A 15,631-nucleotide genomic window follows, 5' to 3' on the forward strand; every position below is an offset into this window, starting at 1 on the left:
AATATATTCTGGCCGTGCGGGTTGCCAGACTCGTTCGCTACCTACCAGACCAAGAAATGTGTGCGGTACTGCTCCAGAGTGGGGATTGGACAACACTCCAGGGGAGATGCTCTCCTTCTCCCTTGGGACAATGGCATTCTTTACACCTTTCCTTCATTCCCTCTCTTGGTAAAGGACCTGTTGAAGGTAAAAAAGGAAAAAGCAAAAGACATTCTGATTGCCCCCACCTGGCCCAGACAGACAAGGTACCCTTACCTGTTTCAGCTGGTGGTGTGTTCACCGGTGACCGTACTGATCACTCCCTGCTTCCTGTCATAGAACGAGTCCTGCATCTCAAAGAATGGCTCCTTTGTGGTTCCAGCACACAGAGACATCCTGCTCAGAGGAAGTACAGGAGGTACTGTTGCACAGTAGGAAGGGTGCTACTTGTTGCACCTATCTACAGAAATGGAAGAGATTCCAGACATGGTGCCAACCCAAGGATGTCACCACTAATTCAGCCACCCTATTGGTGATTCTGGACTATCTGTTACCCTTAAAGAAATTGGGTCTCTCTGTTAGCTTGCTGAAGGTTCACTTGGCAACAATTGCTCACCTTTCCTCCTCGCCATCACTTCTGCCAGAAGGATAGGGGACATAGCAGCTTTGATAGCACATCCCCCTTTTACACTCAGACCACACCCAAAGTTCACTTCCAAAATAATTTCTGCATTTCACATGAATCAACTCATTTAGCTCCCAAAATTCTACCCAAAACCTCATATGGATAACAGAGAGACCATCCTCAATACACACAATGTGTGGAGAGCCGTAGCCTTCTACTTAGGACAAAGGCCTTCAGAAAATCTCCGAGGCTCTTCCTTTCAGTTGTGGATAGGACAAAAGGTACAGCGATGTCAGCTCAGAGGCTCTCCATGTGGGTATCTGGCTGTATTAAACTCTGCTACCAATTGCAGGGGGTAACACACCTATCTTCAGTATGCACACATTCCACAAGGTCAGGCTCCTTGTTGCTTACCCTTTCTAAGGGTATCCCCATATCAGAGATATGCAGAGCAGCTACATGGGCATCTGCACAGAACATTATGCCATTGTGAGTGATTTGCCTTCAGACGCCCAGTTCAGGGCCTCTGTACCACAGGCGCCGGCTTCCTCCGGGCCCGGGGGGTGCTCAACCCCCTGCTCTGCCCCCACCCGACCCCTTTTCCCACCCCACGCCTTTCTGCCCCACCTTCCCCCCCCCAGTTCTGCCCCCTCCCCCGAGCACACCTTGTCCCCTCTCTTCCCACTCTCTCCCCTGACCCAGCACCTCCTACATGCAGCGGAACAGCTGATCGCAGTGGGTGGGAGGTGCTGAGGGAGAGGAGTTGATCGGTGGGGCTGCCGGTGGGGCAGGGCGAGAAGCTGGCAGCTGGTGGGTGCTAAGCACCCCCTGATTTTTTTCTGTGGGTTCTCCAGCCCTGGAGCACCTATAGGGACGCTACTCAAAGAAGAGGAAGTTACTCACCTTGTGTAGTAACGATGGTTCTTCGAGATGTGTCCCCCTGTGGGTGCTCCATGACCCTCCTTCCTCCCCTCTACTTCAGAGTTCCACCAGCTGACTCTGCAGTAGAGAAGGAACTGAAGGAGAAATGCCCGCACATGCTAGCTAGCCTCAAGGCAGGTGGGGAGCCGTGCGTGCTGCTATTGAAATTCTCTGATTGACTGTGCAGGAGCGCGCACACACCTACAGTGGAGCACCCATAGGGACACGCATTTTGAAGACCCATCGTTACTGCACAAGGTAAGTCTCTTGCCACTGGTGCCCACTCACCCCCTTTCTTCTCTAAGCAGGGAGCTTTAACCATTGTTACTGCACAAGGTGAGTAACTTTCTCTTCATCGTCCTGGAGACATGGTCGAAGACAAATTTTCCAAGTTATTTTGCAGCCTGTGGTCCAGAAAATGAGAGAGATTGACATCCATACAATAAATATATTGTGATCTGATTCTCAGTTTCCCTATTCATTGTGTAGTCATTTACACCTGTGCAAAGAAGGTGTAAAATGCTACTGTTCTCATTTGGTTGCAGTTTATACTCACAATTTATACTTTGCACAAATGTAAAAAACTACACAAATTGCAAGGCAAATTGCAGCTTAGGGAAGCTGGGCCCATAAGTGTAGAAACACGTGACTGCTTCATGCTAGGAAGAAGCATCAAAATATTAATGAACTTACAAATGTTAAGAGGGGTGTTTTTTCTTTTACCGTTAAAGTATGCAAAATAATAAAATTATATGCTAAAAATTACCATTGTGGATACAGTAATTTAAAATTCTTTTATATTTCTAGAGTTTTACCCAGAGTCTGAAAAGGAGAATATCCTTGAAAAATATATTTTATTCCTGTGGTGTGACCTATGAAATAGTATCCAATATACCAAAGGTAAATTATACTGCACTTCTTTACAATCTGTTAAAGGAGCAGAACGATATTTTGGGGCAGGATATATTGTTTGGGTGGGAATTGAATATTCAGTTTTTGTTGATATGAAAAGAACTTGTTAGTTGTATATGTGATTCCTCTGTGCCAAATGAATCGGTATATGTTTTTATCTGAATAATTGTAGAGTGTAGAAGATCTAGCCTGATGCAGGATTTTATTGATTTAGTTAACTTTTTTTTTTACTTTCTGGACTGAGAGCGTGGGTATCAGGTTTGAACAAACTATTACAGACATTTTTAAAATTTATTTCCTTTGTACAACATCATTATAAATAGAAAAGGAGTACTTGTGGCACCTTAGAGACTAACAAATTTATTTGAGCATAAGCTTTCGTGAGCTACAGCTCACTTCATCGGATGAAGGTGCCACAATTACTGCTTTCCTTTTTGCAAATACAGTCTAACACGGCTGCTACTCTGAAACCTATCATTATATATATTTATGTATACAAGACTGGTACCTAGTTTAAAACCCATTTTCAAAAAACAGGATTTTAAAGGAAAACAGTTTTTAATTTAGGTTTTCCTCATTCAGAACAATTAGGACAGTGGTTCTCAACCTTTCCAGACTATTGTACCCTTTTCTGGAGTCTGATTTGTCTTGCGTACCCCAAGTTTCACCTCACTTAAACACTACTTGCTTACAAAATAAGACATAATAATACAAAAGTATCATAGCACACTATTACTGAAAAATTGCTTACTTTCTAATTTTTACCATATAATTATAAAATAAATAAATTGGAATATAAATATTATGCTTATATTTCAGTGTATATAGTATATAGAGCAGTATAAACAAGTAATTGTATGAAATTTTAGTTTGTACTGACTTCGCTAGTGCTTTTTATGTAGCCTGTTATAAAACTAGGCAAATATCTAGATGAGTTGATGTGCCCCCTGGAAGACCTCTGCATACCAGCAGGAGTACATGTACCCTGGGTTGAGAACCACTGAACTAGGACATCTGAAAATAAAAATAAAAGGGTGTAACCTGAAAAAGAGCACTTGAAAGCTTGTCTCACTCACCAACGGAAGTTGTTCCAATCAAAAATATTACCTCACCCATCTTGCTACCCTCACATAATACTAATTACAATGTACAGTCTATGAAGATTATACAGACTCAGGAAGGAAGAGTTAATAGTCATAAAATAGTTAACCCATTACATACACCCTTTTTATTTTTCTGGTTAAACAGTCACATTTGGAGGGAGATGTAGTGTCTGATAAATATGGAGAGCTTTCCCCACCATGACAGTCTTAGTTCTGGGGAGGGAGCATTGATCAGTCTAGTCCTCAAGACTGAGAGATTCTGAATAATTGAATCATGGTGCATTTAAATCAGTGGATCTCAAAAAATGTATCTATTTAAAAAAAATCTTACAATTTATAATTTTAGGCTACAGAAGAAATTGAGGATCGTGAGACTCTAGCCCTGATGGCAGCAAGAACTGAGAATGAGGGTACATCTGATGGTGAAACTTATATAGAGAAATATACACGTGGTGTGTTGCAGGTGGAGAACATTCTAAGTCTTGAACGACTAAGGCAGGCAAGTAGCAAGGAGAGGAGATCCAATGGAAATTTTAAGACTGGGGAGATTTTGAGGAGGTGTTTGTGGTGAAAATCAGGTTAAAAAAAGTCTAGATAGATGGCAAAACCATGATACGTGGACTTATGCAAGAGTGTACTTCAGTAAAATGGACAAATCTTGTCTTAAACATGCTGCTGGGTAGAGGAATTATAGCTTCAGTGAATTAAACAAAGGTCAAAATATTCCATATTTTCACAGGCAGTCACAGTGAAAGAAGCACTTTCTACTAAGGCAAGACACATACGGAGGAGCATCAGCACACCAAATGTCCACAATGTAAGAAAGTCTTTCTGAAATAGTCCTAGAGACATGGGTCTTTCCTTAGTTTATAGAGTGGATAAAACGTTTCCTAACCATTATCACACCAAGTGTCTATGTATTCTGAGCTAGCACTAGTAGAAGCTCTAAAACTGTCAGTATGAAGGGGGAATTGGGTCAAGATAACTATTTAATAGCAAAAAAATAAATACATCAAGGATTTTATCTAAAATCTCTCTCTCCTTCTGTCAGGTGAATTTTGGTCTCAGGTGCCAGTTTTGGGTACTTGCTCAAAATCCCTGCATTCTACTGGTGTGGTCAAAATAGTCTGCCCAGAAGTTTTTAAAGTTTTCACTTTTAAACAATTGATTTCATGTTTTTTCTAGTAAATTTTATGAAGAATCTTGTAGATCCCTATGACATCTATGAATACGATTTGCTCTTCTACTTACTTTATTTATTCTCACATGCAATTAAAACAGCAGTTCTGCTAGCTGACTACATCATTGATGTAGACACATAGAGTAGGTCAGACTAAATGATCATAATGGTCCCTTCTGGCCTTATAATCTATGAACACAAGATATTTTGTCATACCTGTTCACTGGTGTCTTCTAGGTATCCTCTAGCCGATTAGATCTTTTTGGCTGTGATGAAGATGATAAGGTATATGATTTTGGATTTTCAGAAGAATAAGTTGCACAAATCTTCAATTCTCTTGTTTTTCTAAAACAAACTAAAAAAGCACCATAGCAGAAGTGTATCATTATCTGAATCTTGGATTCATATTACTTGTTTTCATTTAGGTGTACCATTTATAGTCATTTGGATGATACTTATTTGTAACTTAAGTAAAGCATAATTTTAGAAACTGACATGACATAACTAAGGGAGGGGGATTGGAAAGATGTAGGAGAATTTAGAACATATCCTTAGAGCCAGTCAACTTCCTGTGCAGATTAGTGTGACTGAGGTCCTAGTCATATTGCAGATAAAACAATGCTATGAATAACCGTATTTTGAAATAATTATTGCGAGCAGGGTCTTCTATGGTAGGCATAAATAGGGTTCTCTTCTCTTCTATGCTGTGGGAGAGAGTAAGTAGGAAGTAATCTCTAGGATGTTTTTGTACAAAATGTGAGACATTTCTGTGAATATTATATATGCTTCAGTATATCGTCTGGATATTAATTTTGCATAACTGCATGGACTTAAATCAAAGGAGCTTGTTAGGGGGAAACAAACAGGAAATTAAACTGACAGAGCAGAGATAAGATACCTCCAGAAAGAATAACAAGGGTTCTTAACAGAACAGTGGGGAACTATTAATTGGGAAATACCCACCTCCATGGCTTCTGCCAGGCTAGCAGATTTCTTTTTTCCAGACCTTAGCCTAACATAAAAGGGAACTAAGCTGTTAAAGCTCCCTGCATAGAGAGGAAAGGGGGTGAGCAGTGGTTGGATATGAGTGTTCAACAGAGAGACTGAGAGAATGCTGCAAAGGGCTGTCTCTCTCCCAGCCTAAGAGTAGGGGTGTTTAGGCTGAGTGGAATTTATCTAAACTTCACTCTTTCCTTGCAAGTTTAGGATAAGATTCACATGTATAGGCTGCCTTTTGGTACGTGTACACTGCAGTATGTGACTACCGCACGTGTAGACATACCCTAGCTAGCTTTGCTCCAGGTAGCTAGAACAACAATAGCAGTACAGCTATGGTGGCAGTATAGGCTGTACGACCCCCGTTGGGAGCCTGGGTATGCACTCCAAGTCTGTGCTGCCAGGGCTTCATTGCTACTCTTTAAGCTAGCTGGAGCAGAGCTGGCGTCAGTTTGTCTGCATGTGCTGTGGTCACATCTTTGATTGCACTGTAGACACAGTCTTTGTTATTTTAACTCATGTCTCTGACTGCTGTGTGCCTGTTCACTAATTAATACTTTGTAACCAGAAAATGTATGGGCAGTGACACAGTTAAACCAGTAAGTTTAAAATTGCATAGGTGAGGTAATTAAAAACTTTTGAACTTTGACTTTGCCTATTAGTTTCTTTTTTGTCTTGATTAGTGTGCATTTTTTAAAATTCCTTAGGGTTGGTCAGAAAGCCACCTCGATATATCCGACTGTTCTTCCAGTTATCAAGATGTATCATGTTACGGTACTTTACCGAGGGATTCCCCTCGCAGAAATAAAGATGCTGGTGGTAAGTCTTTCAAATATATATATGCCTTTTAAATTGCTCTTAGAGAAAAAAGCAAAATATTGCAACAAGAGATGAGGATGATGAAAATAAAATGCAGGGTTCAAAGTTCATGTGCAGTGCACAGAGCCTATACTTTGGAAAAGTACCTGCTTAGTGAAGAGCCTAACTGAGACAGTATGGAAGCAAGGAGAGAAAAAGAGGAAGAGACCTCCAAGAAGGAAAAGAGAAGAGACAAATGTGCTGAAGAAGCAAAACAACAAGGCGAAAAGAAATGAGAACCAAAATAAGGAGGGTTGGAAAGAACAAAAAAGGGGTTTCTATATTGTTTTGTGGATTTAAAAAAATTAGTTACAATGGCATGGATTTTATTGGAAGATATCGCTTCAAAACTAATCCTGACTCCGTAGATGTCCTGGTTGCTTGTTTTTTGTGTGTCAGTATACTTATACCATCAACAATTTATTTGCTTTGGATCAGATTGTAACAAGATATTGTGATTGGGGAGTGCAGGTATGGATTCCATTGAAAGTACAGAGCAGGGCAGAGAACTACACGTGCTTATAGGCTCCTTTTTAAATTCTCTTTGAGTCTTCCTTGATTCTGTCACATAATTTGTGAATGCAGGCTTAGCTCCAGGGCAGAGCAACATCAGGGAGCCAAGCAGGGGAATGCTGAGACAGAGGAAGCAAAGATCTGGTAATTGTGATTTCAAGGATAGCAGGTCTCTTCTTGTGACCGAGGAGGAAAGGGGAAGTTGGGGAGCTTTTGCACCAGCCTGCAGTCCTATGCACCAGGCTGTTCCTTAAGGTGGAATAATCCCTCCCCCCATGGACCTCTGTGCCACCCTCTACTTGGGCCAGTGGGTAAATGCCATGGTTTCACCCTTTTTGTAGCCAGAAACCTTCTTAATATGCTGTTTGACCTTCCCTGATTATACATTATTCTCTTTGCACTTAAGAAGATGGTGCAATAACTACACACAACTGAACTACTATGTTTTTGGTCTTCCCTTAGGTTGTATATCGGAGAATCCACATGCCTTAATGGCCAGCCCTTTTAAAGCATTTTCTCCTCAGCCTCCAAAGTTTTTCAAACCCTTAATGCCCGTAAAAGAGGAGCATAAAAGAAAGATCCCTCTCGAAACTCGACCTCTGCTTTGCCAAGAGGTAATTTTTTTTTTTTGAGTAAAGCAAAACTCTCAATCAATCTTTATTTATGAGTAAAGAGTAAATTGCTGTACCTAGCAAATGGTTTGTAGCATGTATCCATAGCATGAAAACGTTGTGATCCTGTGTTGGTAATGACTGGTGTGTGCTTCAAGCATTGCTCTCTTTCATTGGAATTGGGCCAGTTTCACCTTTTTGGTAAGTATTTTTGTATGGAATATATTGGTTCTTTTTTTCAAACAATGATATTCATTTTTTCGTTGTTTAAAAAAAGTGTCCCTTGAATATTTTTTATTTTATAAAACGGTGGCAGAATTTTTTCAAAGTGGTGTTTTTAGGATATCCATAACTGACACCTTATTTCTAACCTAAAACACCATTCAGAAGATTGCACAAATTTCTTTTTAACTGTATTAACTTGAACCATGGTACGGTATGTGTTCTGCCTATGTGTTTCACTTTAGTAAGATGTCCTTGTCTCTTTCTAACTTGCATGGGTATAATACTATACTCAGCTGTCAGTGTCTTCTTTGTGTGATGTGACGTGTTGTGTGTCTTAACATTTTCAGAGCATGCCTTCACCTCAGGTACATAACGCTGGCTGTGTTGTGCCCTCAGGAAGTAATGCCAGCAGCATGCCAGTAGAAAACAATAGCATACATGAAGAGAAGATTGTAAGTTTGTATCTGTTTCTGTCATAATGCCTGGTGGTGGGTTTAAGGTCCTTTCACGGGCGATTATGCTACAGCTGCAGTGGGGGGAAGGTGATGTGCATTTGGTGTGTTTTAAATTTAAAACTGGCTATTATAATGTACTGTTGCTTTCTTGTGAAGATAATCTATAATTTGCAGTAACTCAATTGATTCTTTGATCACTCATGTGTAACCCATCAGGGGAAAAATCGGTTTTAAGGGTTGCAGTGTGCAAATGGTGAAATAGGTAAAAAGTACTTTTAGAAATCTTTCTAATGTACTCAGGTTTTGTGACTGTACATCAAAGTAAATGGAATGATCCCATTTGGTGTAAGTTATCTTGCATTTAGTGGTGGCCTTATTTTGTAAGCAAGTTGCCTGATGTTGAAGTGCTGTGGCTAAAATAAGATTGCAGCTCTTAATTAACAGACAACCCTGTCTTCACCATTTTTAGATTGTGGAAATCGTTTATTATTAGTTGCCTAGTTAAATTTTTAAATGCTACCCCCACTAGCGCAGCGTCTATGACAGGTGCTTCAGCATTTTTCTTGTATGGTAGATAGGGCTGTAGGACTCCATGTAAATAACAAGAATTCTAAATGAAGACTGAATATGTATTTACAAAATGGACAGCAGATTTTTTATTTTTTTTTAACTAAGGTAAAATGTTATACATTTTTAAACATGTTTACATGCCATTTGATTGGCCTGACTCAGAAATTCACACATTCTGTGGGGAGTGTAGTTTTGATTTTTGTCTTTTTATCCTCCTTTCATAACATTGAAAAATAAATAGACCTTGAACCACAAACAACAATATTAACATTAAGGATTTGGCCTAAATCTTCAAAAAGCAAGGCAATATGGCATTAAACCTAAAACATAGGTTAACTGGCATATATTGTATGTATGTGCTGGAATACATGTGTGTCGTGGCATGAAATAAGGTCAGATTAAATGTTTGAATATTGTGTGGGCATTTCAAAACTGTTTGCAGTTAACATTTCTAATCTTGTTCCAGCAGATCTCATACCAGCAGTAGGCAATAAACTTGATGCTGTGAAAATTGAATGTAAAGCACCAGTGGTGTAACCACTAAATAATGTGTGCCTTGTTTGAAATTAGTCACACAATAGCTGGGAGTCTAAGGGCTACTTGTGACCCCTAAATTAAGAATTTCAGCGCTTTCAGATACTTGGATTTATCTCTGCTAAATTCAGAGAAGGCATAAAAGGCTCTTTACATCAGCAAGATGTCACAGTTTTACTGTGCTGTCACTTCTCATTCTCTGAATCCCTGTGCTACTGCTGCTCCCCTATGTGCTATTTGCAGTTCTTTCTTCTTAATTTCTGCTGCCACATACTTCTTACCATTTCTCTGGAGTCTGTTTTTGGTGCTTCTGGCTCCTTTTGCTTTCCTTGACACCTGGCTCGTGCTCCTTTCCAAGCATGTCCTTCTGGAATTTCTTTTTTGGTTCTTATTTTGTTGATGATATAATCTGAATTAGAAACTAATCTTTCTATGGAGAATGTGCAGTAGCTCATATTCAACTAGATATGTTATCAGCAAACATACAATATTTGCTAGGAAAATAGTGTTTTCCCTTAATGTTTTGAAAATAACCCTAACTCTGTCCCTCTGGGTGGTATGTCTTATTTGAAGGGTCTTTTACTATATGATCACACAACTGTAGAGAATATGATGTGCTATTCAGGTATTATAAACTATGTTTTATATAACCATAGATGCTCATAAAGTATGAAGAAAAAATATTTCATGCTCTTAAAATACTTCTCTAATAAGACTAAAAATAAATTGAACTGTATACTAATGATTTGTAGTATCTGCACTTTCTTCCACTCAAATGTACACATATGTAACATTTTTCAATACTGTCTATACAGCATAATGTGTGACCATGTAAGGAAAGAACATTACACATAAGTGTAAGGAAGCTGAGTAAAAGATGCTGTTAGAATTTTAGCTCTGAATTTCCTAATAAATTTCTTCTAAAGGAAAGAACATTAACAGGAAAAATATTAAATAAAAAGTGGGGGAGGGGGGATGTAAGCAGAGCTACTGAAAAAAGTTTCATAGGAGATAAAATATCAGATAATCTGTGATGCACAAAACAGACATGTTTTACACACTATGCATGTACATGGGAGGGGCATTATCCAGTTTTGCCTAGGCCCAATTTTGCTTAGATTATAAGAGGTGACAGCTTCTCAACCCATGGAAGTATAGTGGCTGTTGTAGTTTTGTCTATTTAAGGCATGGAGTGAAATCCTGGTCTCATTGAAGTCAATAAGAATTTTGCTGATGACTTTGGTGGGGTCAGGATTTCACCCCTGAAGAACAAGATAATAGGAACAGAAATCAGTCCCACATCTCTCACGTGACACTATGTAGCACTGCCACCAGCCTCCAGACCAAACATCAATAAGTAAAATATTTAAAAATAAAATCCGCATTGAAATGTATACATATAAAATTGTTAAGAGTAGCTAATACTGTTACAAAGAAACAACAAATAATCACTTGACCAAATACTAACAGAGCTGAAATCTGCTTAGCTTTTATAGTCAGCTCAGGCATACCCAAACCAGTAGGACCACCTGCCTTAAAGCATTCAAACATTTTCCCTGTCAGTGAAAGTTTAGTATGACTTGCAGAATTTATTCAACCCAGGATCCAGTTCTCCATTGGCAATAACATTATTTGAGTTACTCATACTATTGGTTTTCTATATGTATTGAGCACTGCACAGGTGACAGGCTAAAATGTTAAGGAGAGCCAAGCTACAAAAAAGCATCATGGTGAAAAATGTTCATCACTCATAAGGATCAAACCATGTAGGAAGTTTCTAAAAACTCACTGTGAAAACTCTCTTGTAGTTGAGAGAGACCACTTAATCAAATATTCATAAGTGTGGCCTTCTAAATATGTGCCTCAGAGGACATTTTAGAGAATTGCTTCTTTCTGAAATTAACAAAATGAACAGACTGGTTGTTCTGTATGCTTTTTCTAAAGTTCCATAGCTTTATTTAATAATGTATTTCAAACAGGCTGTAAGTGGCATTAGCACTAGTACTAGTTGTACCATGTTTAGTGCTTAGATACTACAGTGATGGGCACAGTATAAATACCTAAAATAAATAAGTTTTAAATTTTTTTCTCACCTCTCAGAGTGCAGAATTTAAAAAAAAAATCTTAAAACACATTCAAGTGAAAACTGAAGGAAAGGTGGGATGGTTTGTTTTGGTCAAGGCATCTGAGTGGGACTAGGAAGACCTAGATTCTCTTCCTAGCTCTACCACAGACATCCTGTATTACCTTGGGCAAATCACGCTAGTCTCTGTGCCTCATTTTCCCCATTTTTAAAATGGATTTAATAATACGTCCCTGCCTCACACCGGCATTGAGGATGAAGTCATTAATGTTTGAGACATTTGGATACTATGGTGATGACTATAGTGAAAAAATCCAATCAATAAACATAAAATAATTAAAAAAGCAAACATTTTGGCCCAGATTCTCTCCTCTATTGAATCTGCTTGAGGCAAGGGGTGGGAAATCAGGGAGCCAATCACAGGTCATTCTTGTAGCCCTGCCATGAATTAGAACATCTTAGGAGCATGTGCTTAGGTGTTTGGCTGGATCAGGGAATCATTTCAGGCGTCTTTTTGTGTACCTTAACTATGTTATAATTGAGAAGAGCAGTTGTGTAAGGATGACAAATTATGCGGGTGGAGGGTGCCTTTTTAAATATATTAAAATGGACCTAGTGTAGAAGAAGTAGTACTGTAGGAACATTGTTAGATATCATTGCATAATGAGCACTCTCTTGTATCTTTAAAATGTCAATATTCTACAGTTAGAGAAATGAGTGCTATACACCATGAGGGGTGTTGCTTGTGTTCTGCAGTGCAAGACTACCACTATTACAGTATTCAGAGTAACAGCTGTGTTAGTCTGTATTCGCAAAAAGAAAAGGAGTACTTGTGGCACCTTAGAGACTAACCAATTTATTTGAGCATGAGCTTTCGTGAGCTACAGCTCACTTCATCGGATGCATACTGTGGAAACTGTTTCCACAGTATGCATCCGATGAAGTGAGCTGTAGCTCACGAAAGCTCATGCTCAAATAAATTGGTTAGTCTCTAAGGTGCCACAAGTACTCCTTTTCTTTTTACTATTACAGTAGATATGTTAGTGTTATGTGCTGAAATAAATGTGTAATTTTTCTAAGCTGTATTTCTAAAATTTAAACTGAAGTCCTGTGTTTCTTGGTAACTGACCCATGCTTTTCTCTATCAAAATACCACTTGCACAAAAAGTTATACATTGGCACTTAAGAAAAATATAGTACAACAGCTAAAACAGTGACAAAATGTATGTTGATTTGCTTTTTTTTTTTTGTGTGTAATGAAGATTTATGACTGAGTTTAAAAGAATTTCAAAAGCAGAAATAGTAAAATATTTAAGATATTTCCATAATTCCAAAACCAAAGTACTTTGAGATTTTCTGAATTTTCTCCCCACTAAGAGTTTACTTTTATATTTTGAGAATGTAAGCATTTTTATATGGTGGGAGGTACAGGAAAGGGGGTTCTAAAAGAGTCTCAGAAGGTATGCTAAGCTGCACTATAGGACTCATACTGTGTTCATGTAGCAACTTAGTACAAGATAAGCTGGTGTACCGTGGATTCGTGCCCTGGGTTGCTGCGCACTAACTCGCCATGTAGAAAAGTCTTAGATATCTTATGTGATGAAGTTATCATAAAAAGATTACTCTATAAAATGAATGTATTTATAGTTGGTCTGTGTCATGAAAAGAATTGCAACGTATTGTATGGTTTCCAGGAACAGCATTTGACAAAAACCTATTTTGTACTCAGTAAGTGACTCGGAACATGACTCATTAAGTGACACGTGTTTGGTCTATTTACATATAAATTCAGGGGTAAAAATATTTTGGACACTTCATGAATTTCATTAAAATGAGCAGCTTAGAAAATATTGATTGGGCAGCACTTTCAGTGGCTTCTTTTTCTCTGTTAGTTACTAATTGCGATTCAGAGGTGACTCATTCTTTGTTTAAAGGATGTAAAATTATTTTTCTTCACTCTTTTGATATTTAGGAGACAAATTAATTTGGAATATTGCACAATATAAGCTGTGGGATAGTACTTAAATCAATGAAGAGAATTTTTTTGAAACTTTAATCTAGAAAATATTTCATAAAGAGCTAACCCTCTGTAACTATGTCTAATTTTTGCAGGACTCTGATGAAGAGGACAGTGAGTTGGAGGCCATTAATAAGAAGCTGATAAGCTCACAGGGTTTTCATAATTTTCGGCCTTATGTACCTGAGGAGTTTGCTGACTTCAGTGTTTACAATGCTAGCCTGGAGAACAGAGAATGGTTTTCCACTAAAACAGACTTCATGAATTCTCGTGTCCTTGAGAAAGAGGTATCCCGCAGCCCCACCACTAGCAGTATTACTAGTGGCTACTTTTCACACAGTGCCTCTAATGCTACACTGTCTGACATGCTTGTTCCCTGTAGTGATAGCACAGACCAGCTAGCCAATCAGATGAAGGATTTGGACTCCAGTGATCATTCAGGACCATGTCTTGCATATGATATGAGATCTTTGAACAGGGAATTTCCAGAAAGGAGCTTAGCTAGAGATAAGATACATGTGTCACCACTCAAAGAAAACGGTGCCTTAGCAAAAGAGGTTCCACCATCCCTAAATACCACTAACAAAAACTCTGAGATGTTACATAGAGCTGGCTCTTGTTCAGGTTTAGATTCTTCAACTAGCAAAAACATGCGAGACAAAATTGAGTTTTCATCCCGGGAAGCAACAATTGAGCACACTTCAGATGTTGTCGAAGATCATTCATTTACAGAATTCATGGGTGTTGAAGATGGAAAGGACTTTGACCAGTCAGTAGATCCAAAGTTATGTTCCGCTGGTTCCTCTAATAAAAGGAAAGAAATACCAACTGCTGGGGTGGACAGTGCCTCGGATTTATCACAAAACACTTACAAAGAGGGCATTCGCTTAGGCCAGCTGGAATCTGTGGCTGTGGGTTACCAGCTGTCAAATGCCATTGAAAGCCCTCTGTTTTCTGTATTAGTAAAAGAGACTTCATACTGTCAGACATATCCTGATTCTTCCCTTAATGATTTCATTACAAAGAACCATTTAGATGTTTCTGACTCTGAAGATGGTGCTTCTGCAGACCAAGCCCACACTTTGCCTAGCTGGGTGGCAGTGGGAGAACAAGTATGTTTAGGAAGTAATAAGACAGGCACAGTGAGATACATTGGACCAGTGGATTTTTCAGCTGGAATCTGGGTTGGAGTTGAACTAAGCGTTCAGTTGGGTAAGTAACCACAAATAAGATACTGTGGGTTATAAATACAGTCCTGTGACATAATGTAAGGTTACACTGTATATTCGCACACTATGTACTCCTCGGGGAATTCTGCACTAAAAAAATTGAAAAATCTGCACACAGTAATTTTAAAATTCTGCATATTTTATTTCTCAGAATAACACAGTAAAATCACACCAGTTTAAATTACTTGCTGACAGGTATTGTGGAATAAATATGTCTGTAACAATACAGACAACAAAAAGATTCAAGAAATGTTTTTTGACAAATAGATTCCTCACTAGGCATATTAATACAGAACTTTCAGTAATAATTCATTTAAACTACAGTACAGAAACTTATTTCCCACATCCCTCAGAAGCAGTGCAAAAGCTTGAGGGAGTCAAAAGCAGTGGAGGAAAAGGGAAGTAATTGGTGGGCAGGAGCCTGAGAGTGAACCTGGAGGGTTGTTGGGTGTGGGTGGCAGAAGTATGGAACAGGTTTTTTGTGGGGAGGGATTGTTAGGGGTTGGGGAGTCTCTCCTATGCAGTCCCTGGCTGACCTCTAGCCTCTCCCATTCAGTCAGGCACATCTGCCCTGTCCCCATGTGTCCCTGTACCCTCGCTCCCATTCAGTCCCTGCCCCAGTCTGTCCCCCTCACTAGCCCTTCTGAACCTCAGTCTGTGTGCCCCCCCCCCACACACACACACACACACAGCAGGGCACTGTGAGGAAGGGCACTGTGAGGAAATGCAGACTCTCCTCTTCCCTATCAGCTGCTGGCTGCTACACCAGGTAAGCCAGCTGCCCTCTGTTCTGGTGCCACAGCAGCCTCTGTTGGGCAAA

At 39.2% G+C, this 15,631-nt stretch overlaps 1 protein-coding gene across 1 annotated transcript in view; it reads left to right on the forward strand.

The window, feature by feature from the left end:
* Positions 1-15,631, forward strand: part of KIF13A (kinesin family member 13A) — a 187,819-nt gene that overhangs the window by 169,119 nt on the left and 3,069 nt on the right. The window contains exons 32-39 of the mRNA XM_074944806.1: positions 2,333-2,425; positions 3,887-4,043; positions 4,284-4,357; positions 4,958-5,005; positions 6,424-6,535; positions 7,550-7,701; positions 8,271-8,375; positions 13,678-14,794. Of these exons, the coding sequence (XP_074800907.1) occupies positions 2,333-2,425; positions 3,887-4,043; positions 4,284-4,357; positions 4,958-5,005; positions 6,424-6,535; positions 7,550-7,701; positions 8,271-8,375; positions 13,678-14,794 (1,858 nt within the window). The remainder of the gene's footprint in view (positions 1-2,332; positions 2,426-3,886; positions 4,044-4,283; positions 4,358-4,957; positions 5,006-6,423; positions 6,536-7,549; positions 7,702-8,270; positions 8,376-13,677; positions 14,795-15,631) is intronic.

The sequence above is a fragment of the Natator depressus genome, chromosome 2 (assembly GCF_965152275.1).
Source record: "Natator depressus isolate rNatDep1 chromosome 2, rNatDep2.hap1, whole genome shotgun sequence".
Taxonomy (NCBI): Eukaryota; Metazoa; Chordata; order Testudines; family Cheloniidae; genus Natator; species Natator depressus.